The sequence below is a fragment of the Pararge aegeria genome, chromosome 21, assembly GCF_905163445.1.
Source record: "Pararge aegeria chromosome 21, ilParAegt1.1, whole genome shotgun sequence".
In the NCBI taxonomy this organism is placed as follows: domain Eukaryota; kingdom Metazoa; phylum Arthropoda; class Insecta; order Lepidoptera; family Nymphalidae; genus Pararge; species Pararge aegeria.
Genome location: NC_053200.1, coordinates 6,095,373 through 6,116,885, shown reverse-complemented (window position 1 = coordinate 6,116,885; position 21,513 = coordinate 6,095,373). Strand labels below are relative to the sequence as shown.

Sequence of the window (21,513 nt, the reverse complement as noted above, 5' to 3'; positions counted from 1 at the left end):
GGCAACTAGCCATCGATTAAAATATTCAAATACTGATTAAAATTAAATAAAAATTACAAACCCTTATAAGTTTTAAACCCTACACGCGACTAGAGTAAATTCAGAAATTAAATAAAAAAACAAAAACTCGCTGTGTAACCTGTGAACTTTTCGGAGGCCATTGTAAGACCGCAGCGCATTACTTACATATGATTTTTTTTGGATAATGTTGCGACCAGTGGCGTGCACTTCATACATGCACAAAAGCACTGCCTACCCAAAAATTGATATAGAGGAAGATAAGGAGATCATTTTTTGCCATTTTATGCAATTTTCCTGCTGTATGCATACCCTGGTAAGAAACCCAGTGCACGCCACTAGTTGCGACGTATTAATTATCATTATAAACAAGATGTAGAAAAAAAGCTAATCGCGTATATTACCGTAAACCCGTATTACGATCTTGATATCATCATGACGGCCTTGGACTCTACTTCGCAGTCGCTAAGTTGCATTGAGTTCTTTACATTTGACAGTACCAGGAACTGTCAATTTTTTTTAAAACAGTTACACAGATTATATATTTATCTGTGTAACTGTTTTAAATTTTTTTGTTTTAAAACTTGTGGTAACCCTGACAGTAATAAACCTACTTCCTTTACGTTAGAATGCAAGTTGAAATATCCATGGTTGATTGAGTGTCCACATCTCTTAAGTAACAGAAGGGCATTTGCTTATTGTCATGTGACACAACTTTACTGTCCGAAAACAGTAAAACTGTAAACCGAAACCGAACTGTAACCGAAAACTGTAAAGTGGCTGGCGGTATGTGGCTTTCCATAATATATATATAATGGGAATCTCTGAATCAGCTCCAACGATTTTCACGAAATTTAGTATACAGGGGGTTTCGGGGGCGATTAATCGATCTAGCTAGGATTCATTTTTAGAAAATGTCATTTTATTCGTGTTATAACCTATTTGGTGCAGACGGAGTTGCACGGGTCAGCTAGTTTTTACAAAAAAACAGAAGAAGTTAAAAAAAAATAACACGGACAGAAGCAGTACACAAAAGGCGGCCTTATCGCTTAGGTCTCTGCCAGGCAACCTTAGGATATAAAACAGGGAAGAAAAAATTCTTTGGCCGCATGACGACCTATAAAACAGTTTCACAGACTGACTGCAAAATCAACATTTTGCAATCTCAAGATTACTTGAGAAATTTACACCTGTCGAAACAAAAAATTAATTAGGTAGTTAAATAATATATTTTTGCGATTGGAAAATAGGTCCTACTGTAGAATAAACCTCATTTGTAATTTTACCAGTAGTTTGCTTCAGGAACATTGCTCTTACCTTGAACTTCAGGAGTCAAATAAACGTGTAGTGACGTCGGAATAAAGAAATTGTTTTATCACGCTCTGTGTGGTGTGTCAATACATTGAATAGCTATTCTAAAGTTTATTTGAGAACCCCAAAAGTTATCACTGTATTCTGTCTCAGATTAAATCATTTTCATCAACACCATCAACATTCTTACCGGTCCACTACAGGGCACGGGGCTACTCACAATGAGAACGGTTTAGGCCGTAGTCCTCCAAGCTGGCCCAGTACGGCAGGTTTTTGAGAACATTAAGGAGAACTCTCAGGCATGCAGGTTTCCCCACGTTTTCCTTCATCGTTAAAGCAAGTGTAAGAATGCAGGTTTCCTCACTACGTTTTCCTTTAACGTTAAAGTGAGTGAGGATTTAAATTTAACCAGGCTTGTAATTCCCACTTATTTTTTTTTATTTAATTAATTTTGAACGAGATGATCGGTTTTCATTTTCCGACTGGTTAACGCCGGTAGACGCATAACGGCGGGAACCATTCAAATTGATTGTATCCTACCTGGACGGTTTTGAGTTATGGCGGGAGTTTGGGTTTTTTAATTCTTGGCGGGTTTGATCGTTCTCTGAAGGGCCGAGGGGTGAAATTAAGTTCAGATTGTCATAGTTTATAAAGTAAATTAATAAGGTGATATATTTATGGTACATTTATTTGAATCCTTCCGCGGCCTTATCGCTATCCTACTACAGTTCTAATACAAGCGATATTTTAATTGATTCGAACGCGGATAAGTACAACGGACAAAATAATAAGAGTTGGTAAAGCATTTCATAAAATTTACTCTGAATTTAAACAAACCCTTTAATAATAAATAAGAAAGACAAGCGAGTTCGGATGTGGGGCCTAAAGTACGTCTGCACGCCGCCGCAAGACAATTTCAAATTGCTAGCAATAATTCAACAAGTAATATAAGAGGGATGGGTTTATAAATAAACCTCTCCAACCACTAGTAAGTAAGACAGCGTTTATGGAAATGCCATAGATTTACACTTATTGAGTTTGGTTAAATATTGAGGGAATTTGACGGCCCGATATGCATTTATTCGTCGAGGCTCGCGGCGTTCCTGGATTGATATACTGGGTATAGGCGTTTGAACTCTCACTATATGTTTGCTCTAAGCATATATACCACTTTATTTCGTTATTGTTTTACTGATTAAAATATTGCGAAGATTTGATGACGCGATCAATGAATATAAGATTGTAATGGAAGAAGCAGCCAGGAGAATACTGTTTGAAATTCGTGACAGATTTGTCTTTGTGCCTCAATGTTTAAAAGACAGTTGAAGAAAGAAATAAAGAAAGAAAGTCTTTATTGCACATACAAATAGAAAGCTAGGTTAACAAAACAAACGATTATACAAAATATAAGCGCCAAGGCGGCCTTATCGCTTAAGGCGATCTCCTGCTGACAAAATTACATATACTATACATACGTATACTACATATATAATGAAACAGATATATTTATATTTATGTATATATTAAATACATATATAAGAATTTATTATTATATATATATATATATATTCTTAAATTCATTACCATTAAAATATATTCACAAAATTACATGGACATTTTACAACATTTCGTTTCATTCCGCTCAAAGTTTCTTTTTTAATTGTATGCATATTTTTTATGAATTACATGTACTCAAATTTTCGAGCAGTTTCTTGGCTTCTTGCTTCTTTTCATTCGGCAGAAGATACTTTCGACTTTATATCATATAGTGGTTTTTTTAACACAGTCCATGATAAGAACATAATTTTTTATTCAATATGCCACATCATTTTTCAAATTGCATTAAAACAAGAATATTGTTAAAAAATACTGCACAATGAATTAGGTTATAATTTTATCACCCGATGCCATAAGCGGTGATAGCCAAGTTGGTAGGACTTAAATTTAAGGGGGGCGAGTTCGAATCCCTGCACGCACGTCTAACTTTTCTATTGCAATTAAAATGATATTTTTTCAATTAAAATATCACTTGCTTCAACGGTGAATGAAATCATCGTGAGGAAACCTGCTTGCTGAGTTCTCCATAATGTTCTCAAAGGTGTGTGAAGTCCACCAATCGGCACTGGACCAGCGAGTCGGACTACGGTCTTAACTGGGTCGATATGAGATGATGATGATGTCATAATACTTTCTTATTATATTGTTTATGTATTTTAACAAATATCTTTTTTAACTTCAATGGCTTGTTAAATTGTTGTTTTACAGTTTTTTTGCTACAAAGTATTATTAAAAATTATGAAAAAATGTACCAAAGTAACCGCATGGCGGCGTCATATTATTATTAACACCATTATAGTGGTGTTACGATATTTATTTATTTATTCAAGCGGAAGGGGAGAGTCAGTAATTGGCACATGACAATGGGGATTAAGCGGCTTTGCAGACAAGTTTTGTGATTCAAATATTGACGGCTCGGTGGGCGACAATGCAGGCCTGTTATGATAATATTCCTGACATTTCATACAATAATTCGTCCGCAGTTTTACATCGAGTTGCCGTTGAAATCTGTGAAATCTTTACAGCGCCTTCTTGCTTTGTTGTTATTGGAATTTATAATTCGTTCCTCCTTATGGGAACTTACGTGACCCTTGAGTGTAGTCGTAATCCTTTTAGAATATAATGATCTCATTTCCGTACGTGAGTTCTAATTACCGTACGAATAGGGGTTCAAAAATCGAGTCATATGCGTAAGCAAAATAATCAAAAGCACTATTTCTCGTATAAGGAATCTTCTCAATACAGTTATCATCAGCATCCAAACTATTACCGGCCCACTTCAGAGCACGGGTCTCCTTTCAGAATGAGAAGGGTTGAGCCGTAGTCTACCACGCTGGCGAAGTGCGAATTCGTAGACTTCACGCGCCATTGAGAACTTTATGGAGAACTCTCAGGCAAATCGGTTTCCTCACCATTTTTTCCTTCGCCGTTTAAAGCAAGTGATATTTAAATTGCTTTAATTAAAAACGCACATAACTCCATAACGTTCTTGGTGGATTAACTTTTCGAAGTGTGAGTGTGCTCGAACTCGGTCTCACTAGAAGAAAGCCGAAGCCTTGCTCACTAGGCTATCAATACAGCTATAAGTAGGTACACCTAAAGATCCACATTTGAAGTATGTAGTTACTTTGTAAACTGGCTTCTTTTCCACTATGAAACCCACCAATAGGCTTGCCTATTTATATAGATCCAGTGTTACGATGTATTACAATCACAATGTGAGATGATTGTAACAAAATAAAGACCGGGCTAACTTTGTTGTGGGCTTCTTCTTAGACCAGGACGCGTCTGGAACCCTCGTAGCTTTAGTTTTAAGTTTACGAATGTGGTTAACGCAATCATCTCACTACCGTGTACTTCTCATGTCAAAAATATTTTTGACTTTGACTTTGTCAGGAATGAACTCCGAAAATACTCAACCGATTTAAACTTTCTTATTAAATGTGTATTTTGTTCCTACTTAAGAGATAGGGACCTAGTTAATATCTAAGTTTATCTTTAATTATTGAATATTATTTGTTTAGTGCTTAAGAAAACCACAGCAACGCGTGGCCAGTTTTTGCTAGTTCATTTTAAAAAGAAGCGAAATCTTTAAGTACAGAGCAAATGAGACTTAACCCCAATATGAATCTGTAAAGAACTAAGAGAGACAGACTCAATTCTCAACTGCTCAGCCCTTCACCGCGACATACAAATTATGAAAACAAATGAAGCCGAGCTGTGGTAAATAATAATTAGATAGTCTTTTTTTTTAGTGGGCGATAATCGAAAACGTTCGGCAGATGATTAATCGCGAGCAGCAGTCGACAGTGAGGAGTTAGGACCGGGAAGATTGATGGGCAATCTTGGCTATGATGCGCCGGATCATCGCGTTGACTAAGTTGAACTAATATAATGCCGTAATGGACCTCTTAAGAAAAAACTTGCGCCGAAAGTATGTCAGAAAAATTAAAAATACACTTTATTGTTCACCATACATAAAGCATAACAAATCAAACACAATCAATAAATAAATTTATTTCGACTATACACACATCGCCATCTAGCCCCAAAGTAAGCGTAGCTTGTGTTATGGGTACTTAGGATAGCTGATGAATTTTTATGAATATAATACACTTATAATCTACTCACACTCGTAATCTTTATATAAATATTTCTTGTGTGCGTGTGGATGTCACTGAACTCTTCCTAAACGGCTGGATTGATTTGAATGAATTTTTTGGTTTGGGTATGGGTGGCACCCTGGATGGTTTAGATTAATAAATCAGCCCGACCGATGGCGTTTGGGTCCGCTAGTATACATATAAACACCCAGACACTGAAAAACAATCATGTTAATCAAACAAACGATTTTCCAGTTGTGGGTATCGAACATACGGCCTTGGACTCAGAAAGCAGGGTCGCTGCCAGCCGGTCGTCAAAGAATAGTTTTAATTGCTTGCTATTTAATATTTACATTAACAAACTTTGAAGTGATTGTGGGATCTAAGAAAAATTTAAAGCGAAAAATAAAATGCCATATAATTCCTATTCCGTGTGAAAAAACTGAACTTTTTCCTTGCGGTACCAATTTTAAGGGAAGCTACTTGCACTCTTGCAGCTTTCCTAGTCTAAGGGTTTGGGCCGGACGTTGATGTAAGAGTCCTTGAGAAAATATGAACTTTTTTAAATTGTCGGTTTAATTTCAAAACTTAAATTATTCATTTAAAAACTATCTAGTATCAATACAAATCATAAAACACAAACCTCGAAATGAATCATTATAATCAAATATTGATCTCAAATAAAAGATTCATTCAGAACACCTCAATGGACGCGGATAGTTCTTAGAAATGGTACCAACCTGTACAAACAAAGAGTCTTTCCTTACTCATTCATTAATGCTCACAACAAATCTATATAGCTATTGAGAAGAGTTTCAAATTATGACGAAGTCGCCTATAGTAAAGGTTTATAAAGCCGTTTTAGGAAATGCAAAAAGATGCCTAGATTAAAACGATTTGTACGAGTAGGAATTTAATTAAAAAACAATAAGTCAAAACTGTATTAATCCGATTCTAACTCTCTTATATTCTTTATACTGGCGTAACGTATGGTGACGTGCATAGAGGGTATGCACAGGGTATGCAGATGATATAAAATGAAGAAAATCTCCAGTACGAGTTATAAATACTTAATAACACTATTAAATGAATCTGTGACAGTGGGAAGAATTTCGACGTATCTTTCGGGGGCAGATTCGAATCCCAGCACGTACCTCGAACTTGTCTAAGTAATGTGCATTTTAATCAATAAAAATATCACATACTTCACCGGTGAAGGAAAACATCGTGAGGAAACCGGCATGCCTAAAAGTTCTCTATAATGATCTCAATTATGTGTCCACCAATCCGCACTGCGCCAGCGTGGTGACTTTGGCCCTCCCAGAATAAGAAGGAGTTAAGGAACTCCTGCCCTGTAGTGGGCCGGTAATTGGTTGATATATTGCTTAAAATGCTAAGATTCTATTCTATTAACTTTTACCGTATTCTTGCGGGTAGAGTCGTAGTGAAATGCTAATGAGTACATTAAAAAGATGTTCTTCATGCATTAATGCAAATTTCGTTATTTTCGCACGCCATGACCCGAATCCGTCCATTACCTATAGCTTAATGAAACGAGTGTAAATATATGGAGGAAACAGGAAGTGTCAAATGGCGTTTTGGTGTCTGAACACGGCCCAGTTCGCCTTAGCGCTAAGTGCCTTGATGTAATTGTTCGTCTGTATAGTCTGTCCAATGCAAATAGCTCGTGTTTGATTGTCCGGCGCCGCGGCCTTTTTAAACCTCAGATCACACTACGGTCTTTTTGTTTTGAAACTTTTTGTTTTGAAACTTTTTGTATCGCTGTGACTGAAATAGGGAAACATCGCACTCTTCATATTTTGTTGCAATAAATTATGATTGAGTTTAAGTGAAACGTTTTGATACCTCCAGAAATCTCCTAGATAGCTCATCAGTTCATCATCATCATCATCATCATCATTATATAAACTCATTACCACTACATGGCACAGGTCTCGTCCCACAATGAGAGGGGTTAAGACCGGAGTCCACCACGCTTGCCCAGTGCGGATTGATTGACTTCACACACATTTGAGAACATTATGGAGAACTCTCAGGTAGCAAATGATATTTGAGTTGTTTTAAACGCACATAACTTAAAAAAGTAAGAGGTGCGTGCTGGGATTTTTACACCCCCCCGGGATTTGGTAAGTGAAATCGAAGTCCTAAGCACTATTTAAAAACAATACAAACACAATATTTAAGTTAGATTACAAAGATAGAAGATAATGGTGAAAACCACTAATTTGTAGATATGTCTTAAATGTTTGGATAGTTTTGCGGGTTTGAATTCCTATATCCATAATGAATGAATTAGGTAAATCACATATATCAATATTGTCTGTTGTCTTTTCCTAGAAGTGACTTTGATTTTATTGAACCTGGCGATCAACTGAATTCGGTTCTCTTTATTTGCTCATATTTTGTAAAATGATTTTTCTGGAGCGGAGCAGTACCTAGAGACTTTTCTCTGGTCCGACCAACTATCGTTGTCCGGCTAAAAAAAGATAGATTTTCTTCGTCGTCTCAGTTTTCTGTCTGTCTTGTTTATGTTCTTTACTCTCATCATAGGTTGTAGCTCTTCTTGTAGTGTTAATAAGATAAGAGGCCAGAGTCAGTGCATCCCATGTTCTTGTAATGGCGATAGCAACTATTTGACGAGCGACATGTCGCGAGTGTGCTGTTACGGTAACTCTATGGATGAACTTTTGCCCATATTTCTAAGTAAACCGGACGAGTATCTTTACTTAACGGTTTTCTTATATTGATGACACGTGCTTATGGATTTGATTCGGCATCGTTTGAAGATCTGCGGTCAAGCGGTGATGGTGGGAATTTTGTTATGTTTGACGTTTTGTCTGTCCATTATAAAGTTAATAGCCCGGCAAGTTGAATTAAGAGATTTTTACTTTAAGAGCCTGAAGTGTTTGATATTTCATATTATGCACTTGACTTTTCATACAAACAACATGGAACTATTGAAATAAGTAAAAGTTTTAAAGGGAATTGTTAACAGCAGCATTCATTATATCAATACATTCAGTACTAAATTGAATAAAATAACAGCCGGAGATGCTGCATTGGTTGGAGTGGAGAATAGAAAATAATTAGAATTATATCATACAAAGCAAAACTTGTTACGGGTCTTTGAAAATGTCCACTTAAGAAAAAGTTAATCTGGAAGAGGAAATATTTCGTGTTGTCATATGTTTTCATTTCTTCTTTTATAATCATAGAAACACAGTATGTCTTCAATGTTATGGAGTTGCGGAAGGAAAATTTAAATATGGACATCTATTTAATACAGTAAAAAGTAGTAGCATATGTTGGCAAAAAAGCTATTTATTGCCTGCGGGTTACAAAATATAATCTATTCAGCAAGTAGTAATGTGAAAATATTATTAGAGAAAGCGAATGCGGGTTCGAAAATAGACTTTGCTGATCGAAGATTGCATTTGAGAATGCCTAAGCTTTTATTACCTACGTATTACCAAATTATATTTACTTTCTTTAATGTGTCGTATTCAGCGACTCTTACTGCGCTGATTCTATAGCGTTGGACTAGGCTTTTGTTAAATTTATTTCAATGCAATGGTAGTTACATTCGTGAGTAGATGCTTATTGATCGGCATTAAGAGATTGTGATCGCTCTTGCACTGTAAGACAACAGTTTGGGTCTGCAGAAACCGGAGATTTTAACTATATAAGATTAAACGAAATTTTTAATTCAATTGCTTAGAAGTTTATAAAAATACTAGTTTAGAAACACTTTAAAACGCTACGCATATGTATGTCACTGCTCTAGCTAATGCTAATATTCTTAACATCACTCGTATAAGTAGGTAGGTCGTATAAGTATTCGATTATGAAATTGCACCCAGCAGTAACTTACCAAGTTTTCTTTCGTACCAATCAAGCGTATAGTTTTTATCGTCACATTTACGTTACAAGGCTTTTATCTCTATTTAAATTACCAGTATAACTTAAGTGCCGGATATCGATGCAATTATTGCCAATGACATGCTTGGTGCTAGTATATCATTTGCTGCTTTATGTATACCGTATACGCTAGTTTATTTGTTACCTACTAGTAGATACCTACCTTTATTGCTTGTGTTATTTTTTTAGCGTTATGTTCCTCTTGAATAAAATTAAATAGAAATTATTAAAGATGCTTCTTAAAATTTTTGTGGGGGCTTATTCCGCATGATAAAAAGCCCAAGATCATGATTTCATTTAAGTTGGGAAAGGCAATGAAACTGCGACTCAGGGATGCAATTGGACCATGGAATAGGTTGAACCCTGAGTTTTGGTGAATTATTCTTATGTATTTTTGTAAAACGGTTCATGTACTTAATTTATGTTGCACATTTTCATGGCTGATCTGATCCTTCTCCCTTAATTAAATACTAAATAAAATCTATTATAACCTTATGATGTTTATCAACATTAAAGTTTAAACTATTCTGCCACAAACTGCTAATCATGTGAACTTTTTGTATAAATATAAAACTACCGATTCCCAACCTTAATTGATATTCAAATTGCTGTTTACGTTTTATCGTTTGTCGCTTGATTATTCATGAATGTATGAGAAATGTAATGCAGTTGCGATGTTCTTTTCCGGACATGCGGGCGCGAACGCACGTGGCCACCAACACCGTTAGCTTCCGAGAATATAAATGTCTCTATTACACCTCTTTCGTCATATTTTTCAATTCTTTAAAATAGAACTCAGTTAAAAAGCTATTGCCGATTTTATATGAGCACTTGTTATTCGTCTTTAACTGATTTATCAAATCGTCTATTAATTGAGGTGAAATTCAATACTTACCACACTTTTTATACTTAAACCATTGATGTACATCGTTTTGGAATTGTTTTTTCTTTGTTATTATTCATAGAAATAGAAATAGAAAAAACTTTGTTGCACCAAACACTGAAGGAATAGACACAAAGAAAACAGTAATAGTGCTTAGTGCTAGAGTGCCAAGGCACTTCCTTCCTTATCACTAATAGTGATCTTTAAAAGGCAGCCCGCGCAAACGAAGCCAGCATAAAGGTGGAAAGTTGAAGGTGCCTGAAGTAGAAATTAAAAATGAAATAAAATTAACTTACATACTATATTTACATGCAGACTAAAAAAATACAGGTATACACATATATACATTATACAATAATTCATTTTATATATTCATTATATAAATAAATACAATTAAACTAAATGTTTATTCAAGTTCTCGATGGGTTTTCATTTTTAAATTGATATATAGATTCCGTTTTACAATTTCCCGGTACCCTATTCTTACTAGAGAGTTACAACAATAAGTATAGATCGAATCAGTCACTGTAGTAATGACATATATTGTGTGACATATATTCTTGTTTATTTTGCCGTCTTTTCCGTCAATGGGTAATTACCACTTTTTTTGGGTTTTCATACTATTTCACCGTGTTATGCAGGACACTTAACAGTTGCGGTTGATTAAAGATGCTTAGTTTATGCATTGAAGCACCTTTGATAAACTAAAATTCCAAGTTTCTTTATTCATGTAGGCCTATCACAGGCACTAATGAAGCTATCATACATATATGTTTACATAATTGTAAGGGGATGGTGATAACTTCGTTCGCCAACTTAAACCTAAAGCTACGAGGGTTTCAAACGCGCCCTGGTCTAAGAAAAGACCGCAACAAACTTATCCGGGTAATTTTTTTTGTACCTTCCCACAGTAAATTAATATTAAGCATTGAAGTTAGTTAGATATAAAGTAGGTTTACTAAATTAAACACTTAAAACACATACAAAATTGATAAACAAATAATCTATTCTCATTAAAGCCAAACTGTATACAGTTGAGAAACAGGCGGCCTTACCACAAAAATGACACTCAACGTTGATTTACATAATTATGTATCACAAAAATACCTAAGATGTTTTTCATTGTTTCAGTTATACGAGATCAGTGATGATCCACAAAGAAAAGAGTTTCTTGATGACCTGTTCTCCTTCATGCAAAAGCGAGGTAAGTTCCCACATTCAACACTACTTATAAAAGCTGTAAAGCTTTGATTAATTTTCCGTACAGATTGATATTACGTGTAATTTATCATAGATTTAAATGTTTCATTCACGATCGCTCCTTTATACTAAATCCAGTTAAGAATGACCTATACCTGCTTATTGAAAAGCAGTAATAGGAGAAGTTTTTATGGTGGTTACTAGATTTGAATCAGATATAAGGTTATCTTCGTATAAACGGTTTTATATTGTGGAGATCGACGTACGAGTGATAAGATCACGAATGATTGACGACGTCTGCTCATCATTGTGAGCTATTATTGATAATTAGTTGTAAGAAAGGTCTAGGTTCGATTACTTTCAGAGAGATTATCTCTTATCTCGTTGGATTAGATTAAAAACTCGTTCAGGAAATTTATATAATTTTTTTTGTTAATTATATCGATAAAGTATTAAAGAGGTAATCAGCATTTTTGAGTGTTATAAACAAACTCATTTCAGGTTGGTATAACGTCTCTACATAAATTTTGCTGATTGTGCTCCTCGTCTTTGCTCAGATTTTTTTAAAATAGTACTGAGTTGGATCCACTGGTTATTTTTTTTTGTAAAAAGGCTTTCATTTCTTTGTGGGAATTCGCCAAACACCCAACATTCGTATCGTTCACATAATCATTATATTTAAAATAACATAATAGAAATAATTAAGCGGGAGATTCGTTGATCGCCGTGAGCGTTCAGATCGTGCGCTTGCGCACTTGATTGATAACTGTTACTATCTCTCCTTAACTTTACCACGTTGAATGTCCTTATCTCTTTCTTTCTTTAATTGAACTCCGTTGTTAATGACGCGATCATTGTCGCTAGATTGATCACCTGATATTAAACTGTCATGTTGGAAGATCAATACTTATTATAATTTCACTAATTTTGAATCTATAGCGATTGGTCATCTAAAATTGGTTAGTAAATATAGACTTCCGTAGAATTATTAGACTTTATTCGTAGAATTATTACAAAACACCCAACTGGTAAGCGGTAGATTTTGATATCAAACGGTTGTCAGTACTTACCCTCAGCAAATCTTTCAAGCATCGATAGTTTTTGGGCATCAACAATAGATCAGATTCTATTTGTTTTAAAGGTCAAAATTGTCTATGTAAAAAAGCGACGAATTAAATTCCATAATTAAAATCTAAAGTACCAAAATTATGCTAAATTCGTGATCCATAAAGATTTTGGAGTGGGAATTGAAAAGGATAGGAATCGAGTTCGTAAAGAGAATTAATATAAAAAAGATGGAATATTGGTACGAGGTGGGATTGAAAATGCCTAAAAAATACTTTTAAATGGAATAACATACGGGGAAAAAGTAATACGGAGTATAATAAAAGATTTTATCAGTCTAGATCAAATGAATGAATAAACATAAAGTTTCATTTGCTATTCCGCGACATCTGGACATTTGAAAGATAATTTTGCTATAAAAATGTAAGAAAAATTATAGTTCGCACTGCACACGGATTTGTCCGGTTGAGCTTGAGTGGATTTTAGGAAAAGCTTACTGTTAAATAATGATCCTGAATAGGATGGAAAAAAGATAGCATGTGATCAATATCACTTAAAGTAACCTCGATGTGGTTACTACCTAATCGAGAAATCATGTGCGGATTGATAAGGACTCACTAGAATCTATCTCCGGTAGATTCTAGATACCTGAGCGATATAAATTATCTAGCGATTTCAAAATCAATTTCACATGTTGGCTTGTTCATCGTGCATCCATGTCCAAGTGTCATAATAATTGAAATAAGTGTCATAAATTACATAAACAATATAAGGCTGGCACACACCATGACACCGATATGTCTGACACTTCATTGCTATCTGTGAATATTCCTGAGTGATGAAGTATTATCTGCTCTTGTATTGGGTGATATTGTAATAGTCAGCTAAATACTTGTTAAAATTATAATTTGATAGCTGCGCTTGTACACTTCTGCGGTTTTTGATTTAACTGTAGTAATATAAATAAAAATAATACACCGAGAATTACTACATACTACATTCTCTCTTATGTGTACTTATATTAAGGTATCTTTTTATAGTATTTTTTTACGGTGATTTATTATTTAATATCGATGACAATATCCATATACGGCCTATAACAACATCAATTTTCACTATGAAAGGTATGCCTTGTGACTACACTATAGGAAGCCCATTTTGAATATTTTTATTGGAGTACCAGGTACGTGCAATGTAACACATATGTCCTAGGGCTTATTATAGGACAACCATGTTTTCCTCAACATTAAATTTGTTATTTTTGCACAACTAAATTAATTAAATCACCGGAATGTGGCAACTGGCAAACCTTATAGCTGAACTTCAGGGCGTCGGTTTTTTGTGACTGTGTGCGTGCGCATCGTAAAAATTACTCTCATAATTTTTCTGAATTTGGTGCACTTTTTGCCAATGTTTAAAAATACACGTTTTTATAAAGTAATGAGTACGTACAAAATAATGAACATTTTGTACGTACTCATTACTCAATAAAAAGTATAATAAGTAGGCTAAATTAATTTGTCTTGGGAAAGAGATTGACCGGTCACTCGTTTTAAACGTATGCAACGTCCTTTTCATAGTGTTTAAGATGTTCTTAATGCTAACAAATAAGAATCATGAATTAATATTAAAGAAGAACTAATATATAGTGTGCACCAGTCTCAACGAAGAATATCACGCGCCGACATCGGACCGGCTCTTATCTGGCCCGTAATAAATTATTATTCAATTTATCACCTTACAACACGACCAATAAACTTCTGGCTGTTATTACGCGTGAGGCGATAACAGCGGAGCTAATCGTTATTTTTCCTTAACGATTTATATCGAGATCCAATTCTAACCGATTCGCGAATCAATGTTGTGTTAATCGATATTCAAGTTTGTGATATTTATCGCGGAATAGCTACATGGATTCGTTAGCTGCCCTTATTCTAATATTCACACTAAGTATCAACGCGCTACTTTGTCTGTGTTTTATTGAGGCTTTTGTATGATTTGATTTTTTGACATCGTCTACTCGTTACTTTTACTCCGTGGGATAGTTTTTTAAACCCTTTCTATCAGCGAAAAGTTAGACCATTATTGAAGCGTCACCTAACCCCCATAAGCATCATTAGTAACAGTCCACTGCTGGACTAAAGTCCTCTCTCAACGAGGGTTCGCCCGCAATTACCACTCTGGGCTGATGGCTTGGCGATCGCATTATATCGTAGTATTAGGACGCTGCTGCACGTACTCCTTTATATTCCCTGAGTCGCCTCGTACAACTCCTACCGGAAAAGGCGGAATGACAACTGTATTCTGATCTAACGTAACCTCACTGCAAGTGAATTTATGTTTGTTGCCATCCATATTTTCTGTAGTTGAAGTACATGCTCATGTACAGTGCTTTAAGACACGGTAGATAACATACGTTGTTCAAATTAGTGTTCTCTTCATTCTTCATAACTTCCTATAATATAGCATGCACAGCGCTTCAGTAATACGTCTCTGTAGCAAATAACATTACATCCTAAAAATTTACATTTACCTAACTATCCTCAGTCCATTACCTGATCTCAGGTATTAATAGCTAAAAACCGTCGCGCTGCTTTCTGGTTAACGTGTTTTCCGAGTTGATGCATCTATCCAAGGTAATACAATAAGATATATCGACATGGTCACCATGAAAAAGCTCACAAACCAAATATTTATCCATTATAGCCCCAGTTCGTTATGGTCGAACATCTTTTAATTACTAGAATTAATTTATTCGAGTTTATCCTCGCATGCCAGCCTGATCCCGCGTTAATAATGTTTTATCATTTATTATTCTTGAGTAATGTAACTTAACCCGCCACGCCCCGCGTCCGCAGTCCGTCTTCATCATAAAAAAATTAACATCATTTTACATCACTAGTGTTTCAATTCTTTTTTGTTTTTAATCAATCTCGGTTGCCGTGAGGTCAACAGACGATTGTAGGATATATAATAAATAATCTGTATGAAGTTTGTAATTAGATACGTTTTAATGCTCTACGACCCAGTTGTTTTTTTTTCTGCTATACAATGAACACTGAGCTTATCATTATTATTATGGGATTCCGCAAAATAAAGCGCTTCTATCCATTATTTATTGTACTGCTGTACTGAACCTTTTCATTATATGTATTTTAATGTAGATTAATGTTAGGTAAAGTATGTACACAAATTGACATGTAGCGTAGATTATTTATAGATGCGCTATAATTGTTAGTTAAAGTATAGTTTTTTTGATTTACAGAAGGAAGGTTTTTTTGATTTATGTACCTACAGATTCAAGTTTAATATAATTATTAATTAAATATTTTTATAATAGGTATAACAAAAATAAATGGCGGTAATTATTAATAAAAAAATGAATTGCTTTTTTTCCATTGATTTAATAATATGATAGGGATATAATTGTTTCGATCTGAAGTGGGTGTGGATAGGTGGGGATAGGATGATAACCACGTGACCAACTCGTTAGCAGCTGATTGATCGGCCATCATTCCGCTCCTGTCCGTTCTCTGTATACAGTGGGCTCCAAAATATTTTTTATTATATACCCTCTTTAGGCGAGTAGGGAATTGCAGTAAACGTGGTTTTAAAATATACGTAGTTCAACTCTAAAATAACGCTTCAGTTAACTAATCATTTGAACTTAATATTGATCTTAATCGGGTTAACCCGACCTATAAACATAAATTATTAAAACACCAAAAATACGAGTGTTTGAAAATAATTCAAAGGAGTTGCCATACTAATTTCGCGTAGTGTCCTTAAAGAAGAACAAAGCAATAAATCAAAAAGTGTGTCTTTGGCCTTTTTCATTGCATAATATTTTAATAACTTTATGGGTCTTATTTACTATACGAACCTTTGTCATTTCAATTCACTTCCATTAAAAACCACTGATTGGGCAAATTTTGCGCTTAGTAAATACGAAAAATGAAAAGGTTAATAACGAATTTTATACCAATGGTTTAACTGAATTACCTGCATTAGAATTAACACAGCCTGTACATAATATAAGGGCATTGTTTCACTTGTTAATAGCGAGTATAGTATAACTAATAACATCTCATTCGGATCCATTTCCCGTGATTAATTATCTGTTTAATCGATATAAGATGTTGTGCCAACAGCCTTCTCAAGTATCCTTTATTTATCGATTTTAATAATAAACCTTATGACAAACTAATACGATTTATTTTCGTTTGGAGAATTGAGATCATAGATTAGATTAAAGAGTGGATCTATCAAAATTTTTTCGTCATTGTAGATCGCTTTTGTTAGAGATTTAATTGGTGTCTTAAAGGTTCATTCAGACATAAAAGGGTAAGGGTTTTCAGGGGTAACGTGACAAGTGTTCTCAGTTTGTGGTTCCGAATGTATGCCTATGTTTATTACAGCTTTAGTGACGTCAATGGTTGCCTAAGTTTATTACAGCTACAGTGAAGTCAATAATTAGATACGGTTATGCTGGGAATAGCCGAAATACTTTATGGTGCCAAGTGAAATCTGTAGCTACTTGACATCAGTTAAAGTTCGTAGTTTTTAGCGTTTCTTACAGACTCAGTGACAAAGCGTACGGCTGTCAGGGTGTGCAGAGTATTTTTTGCCCTGGTACCCAGGGACAATACAATCATAGCAGTGGTATCGTCATATTAATTTCATCACATCAACCCTTTACCGGCCCACTACAGAGCTCTGATCTCCTGCCACAATGAGAAGGGGTTAAGGGCGTACTCCACCACGCTGGCCCAGTGCGGATTGGTGGACTCCACACACCTTTGAGAACATTAAGTAGAACTCTCAGGCATGCAGGTTTCCTCACAATGTTCCGTTCATCGTTGAAGCAAGTGATATTTTCATTACTTAAAATGCACATAACTTCGAAAAGTTAGAGGTGCGTCGCGTAACTCGCCCTCCCAAAAGAGTTAGGCTCCTACCCCATGCGCTATAACAGCTTCAATTCATTTACTGTATGTTTTATCTTTAAAAGAATCTCGGCTACAGGACAAACGGCGCTTTGATGATATGTCTCGATAAACCTTAAACCAGCTCGTTGTTAATTCGATTTCGTCTTAGAAGTGGCCATTTGTTCATGTCTGTTTAACTACGAATGGTAATCTAAAATTGATTGATTGGGTACATCGGTGTTTATTGCGCTTTGGATTTATACAAGACTTTGTGGCCGCTTTACTCTTATTGCTTTTGAAAAAATGTTATTTAGAGGCATTATTTTGACCTCTCTGGCGCAACGGTGAGCTCTATGACTTTAGGTCGAAGGTCCCGGGTTCGATTCCCGGCAGGGGTAATGGGGGTTGGAAATTTTAAATTTCTGAATTTTCTTTGGCCTGGTCTGGTTGGCTTGAGCCGACAAAGACGTGCCGCTAAACTATTTATTGTTCCGGTGCGATGTCGCGTAGATACTGATTAGGGGTGTGACTACCATACTTCCTAACAGGTTAGCCCGCTTCAATCTTAGACTGCATTATCAATTACCAGCAGGTGAGATTGCAGTCGAGGGCTAACTTGTAGTGGAATATAAAAAAAATATACAAAAAGTTGTATCTAACATGCGTCAAAATAATTGAACCTTAATTAATCTATACAAATGTTATAAATGCGAAAGTATACATGTCTGTTTGTTAGTCTGTTTATTTCTTCCTTTGTTTGTTACCTAAAGCTCAACCACAAAACCATTCTTAATGAAATTAGACACATTTATATCTTAAAATGTAGCTTACATATGTTACGTATGTAGCGGTGATAGCTCAATTGTTAGGACTTCGGCTTGACTTTCTTCGGGGTACGAGTTCCAATCCCAGCACGCACTTCTTAGTTATGTGCGCTTTAAGCGATTTAAATATCGATTGCTTCAATGGTGAAGGAAAACATTGTGAGGAAACCTGCATGCCTGAGAGTTCTACATAATGCTGTCAAAGGTGTGTGGAGTCCACCAATCCGCACTGAGCCAGCGTGGTGGACTTCGGCTTAAACCCTTTTTATTATGGGAGGAGTGCCCTGTTTGTTATAATGATGATGACGCCTTATATAAGCACTTTCGAACCTTACTATGTCTGTTTGTAGTGACTCTACCGCCTGTTCGGAATCTTATATGAAAGAAAGAAAGAAATAAAAATCGTCTTTATTGTCACACATTTGTTTAAAATGTTACATAAATTTGTTAGAGAATAAAAAAAAGTGTGGGAGCTTGCTCAGTATAGCTGCATACTAAAAAGCGCAGCACTGGTTTTCAGCCAGCCCCAATATCTTCGTCGTCACTGAATGCTCGACTAAACAATAACAAGATAATCATAAAAAAGGACAATAAAATATAATATAATATATAAACAAACGAAAGATATTTTTTACATTAACACAAGCTTATTTACCCCTGAAGGACATCATGACATACAAAATCATCAGAGGTAAATAATAAACAAAATCCACGTATTTAACGTACTTGATATATTATCAATTTTTTTTTTTATTTACAATTGTTAACAATTATTCATTGTAAAGTCAACATCTCCTGAGGATGCTCCGGTTTCGGAGCGAAACGTGCGTAGAGGGTATATTGCCGAAGATCTGTTTGGTATGGAGTATAAGGATTGAAGAAATTATAAATTACACCACACAGATTCTCCTGCTTTTCGCGGAGTATAGCAAATTAAGCTTAATTTTGATAATATATCATGGATTTCCGCAAAGTAACGCCTGCTTCTATCCACTAAGTAGTTGATATAAATTTGTAATGTTTGGAATAAGTACCTACTTGTATTGAGAAGATCATTACCAACATCTTCGATATAAACTCTACTTCTATATATTATGTTTGTTATATATTTATATATATTATGTATATTTTCTATTTATATATCATGCATATTTTATATATTACGTATATTTATTTAAATTATATATCTATTTCATTTTGGTATTTATGTATATCTATCAACACTCTTGGCACTATCCCGTTCTCTTGCTGTAAGTCATATCTACAAAAGTTGCCTGTAAGAGATTGCTTGCAGCAATAAGGCCGCCTTTGCATGTCTACATTGTGTACTGTATACTCCTTACTGTTTCTTTTCCTGTATGTTATACGTGCAATAAAGTGTTTCTTCTTCTTCTTCTTCTTCTTCTTCTTCTTCTAAACTCACTCAAAGATAAATGGTAGCGTATTTCAAAGTGTAATAAAATGTTTAATTCGTTCAGCGCTTCATTGAAGTATGTAGTACAATGTCATTGCCCAAAAAAAGCTGAATTGATGACGCGTTTGATATTCAGGGGTGAAGATTAATTGTGGGACGTATGTCACTTAGTATTAGTTACATTTTGTGTTTATTGAAGTTCTGCCTTTAAGCGATTATAAACTGTGACGCGTAATCGCTAAATACTGCTACGGAAGTTTGTAATTAAGGTTGATAGAGCTTTTTTTTTTATTTCACTACAAGTTGACTGCAATCTCACCTGATCGAAAGTGGTGATGCAGTGTTAGATGGTAGCGCGTTAACTTGTTAGGGAGTACGGCAGTTATATTAAACCCATACCCCTAATGGGTTTCTACGCTAAATCGCGCAGCAGCACGGTTTAACAGTAACTAGCCGCGGCCGAAGTCTCCTACCAGACGAGACGACTGGGACCTCAAACTTAAACATACAAAGCAGACCGCTGCGCCAAGGAGGTCATTAAACCTTTTGTTCTGTCGCGTTTGGAACTCTTTCTCGAATCTCTTCCGAGTTGTGTGCATTATTAATGTAAGCAATTTTGTATTATCTACTTGCTTTAACGATGTAAGAAAACTACGTGAGGAAACCTGCATGCCCGAGAGTTCTTCATGATTTTCTCAAGGGCGTGTTAATTCTATCAATCTGCACTTGGCCAGCATTACTACGACAATACACCCATCACCATCTAGCCCCAAAGTAAGCGTAGCTTGTGTCATGGGTACAAAGTCAAAGTCAAAAATATCTTTATTCAAGTAGGCCCATAGGTGGCACTTTTGATGCGTACATAAGAACCACGCGGTAGTGAGATGATGGCGATAACCACATTCGTAAACTTAAAACTAAAGCTACGAGGGTTCCAAACGCGTCCTGGTCTAAGAAGAAGCCCACAACAAACTTAGCCGGGTGTTTTTTTTTTGTTATCACCATCTCACAATGTCATTTTAAATTATTAGAAGAGCAACCTGGTTAGAGCAATTATTTACACCCAAGCTTTTTTATCGTTTACGTAGTCCTTTATACTATAATAGGACTTTTCTATAACTACTAAGATGACTGATGAATATTTTTATTAATAATATACATTAATACTTATAATATACATATAAACACCCAGACACTGAGAAACATTCATGTTCATCACACAAACATTATCCAGTTGTGGGAATCGAACCCACTGCCTAGGACTCGGAAAGCAGGGTCGCTGCCCACTGCACCAATCGGCCCTCATTGTGTAAAAGGCCCTTCTCATTGTGAGAGGAGACCTGTGCCTTGTTGCCAACCGGTGATGATGATTATGATTAACTTGGAAATAGCGCGATGGGACGCTAGGATAGTAGTTTAATCAGATTCAGCTTTGCGAGAATCAACATTGTTTAGAAAGTTAGACAAATTTTGCATTAAAGTGAGTCAGAACGCAAATTGAGAACGAGTTTATTATTATAGATTACTACGATTTCTTAGTCACATTATTATTGTTTTGGAGGGTTTTGTTATACTAAATTCCATCTTGTGACTTTATCCCTTATCCTTGTAACACCACGAGAAGATATGTAGCAGTCTAATTCTCAAGCCGGGACTGCAAGGAAATTCGCTCCTGACAGGTCGATTGTAATAAATCGGCAAACGTCAGTAGATATCAGCGTTGTGACGGTCATCTAGCGCCAATAACGGTCGGATAGCGCCAGTCATGCAG

The 21,513-nt window shown here is 35.5% G+C and overlaps 1 protein-coding gene across 1 annotated transcript in view; it reads left to right on the top strand.

The window, feature by feature from the left end:
* LOC120633417 (protein dead ringer) overlaps positions 1-21,513 on the top strand; it is a 189,118-nt gene that overhangs the window by 122,025 nt on the left and 45,580 nt on the right. The window contains exon 5 of the mRNA XM_039903624.1: positions 11,443-11,515. Within this exon, the coding sequence (XP_039759558.1) occupies positions 11,443-11,515 (73 nt within the window). The remainder of the gene's footprint in view (positions 1-11,442; positions 11,516-21,513) is intronic.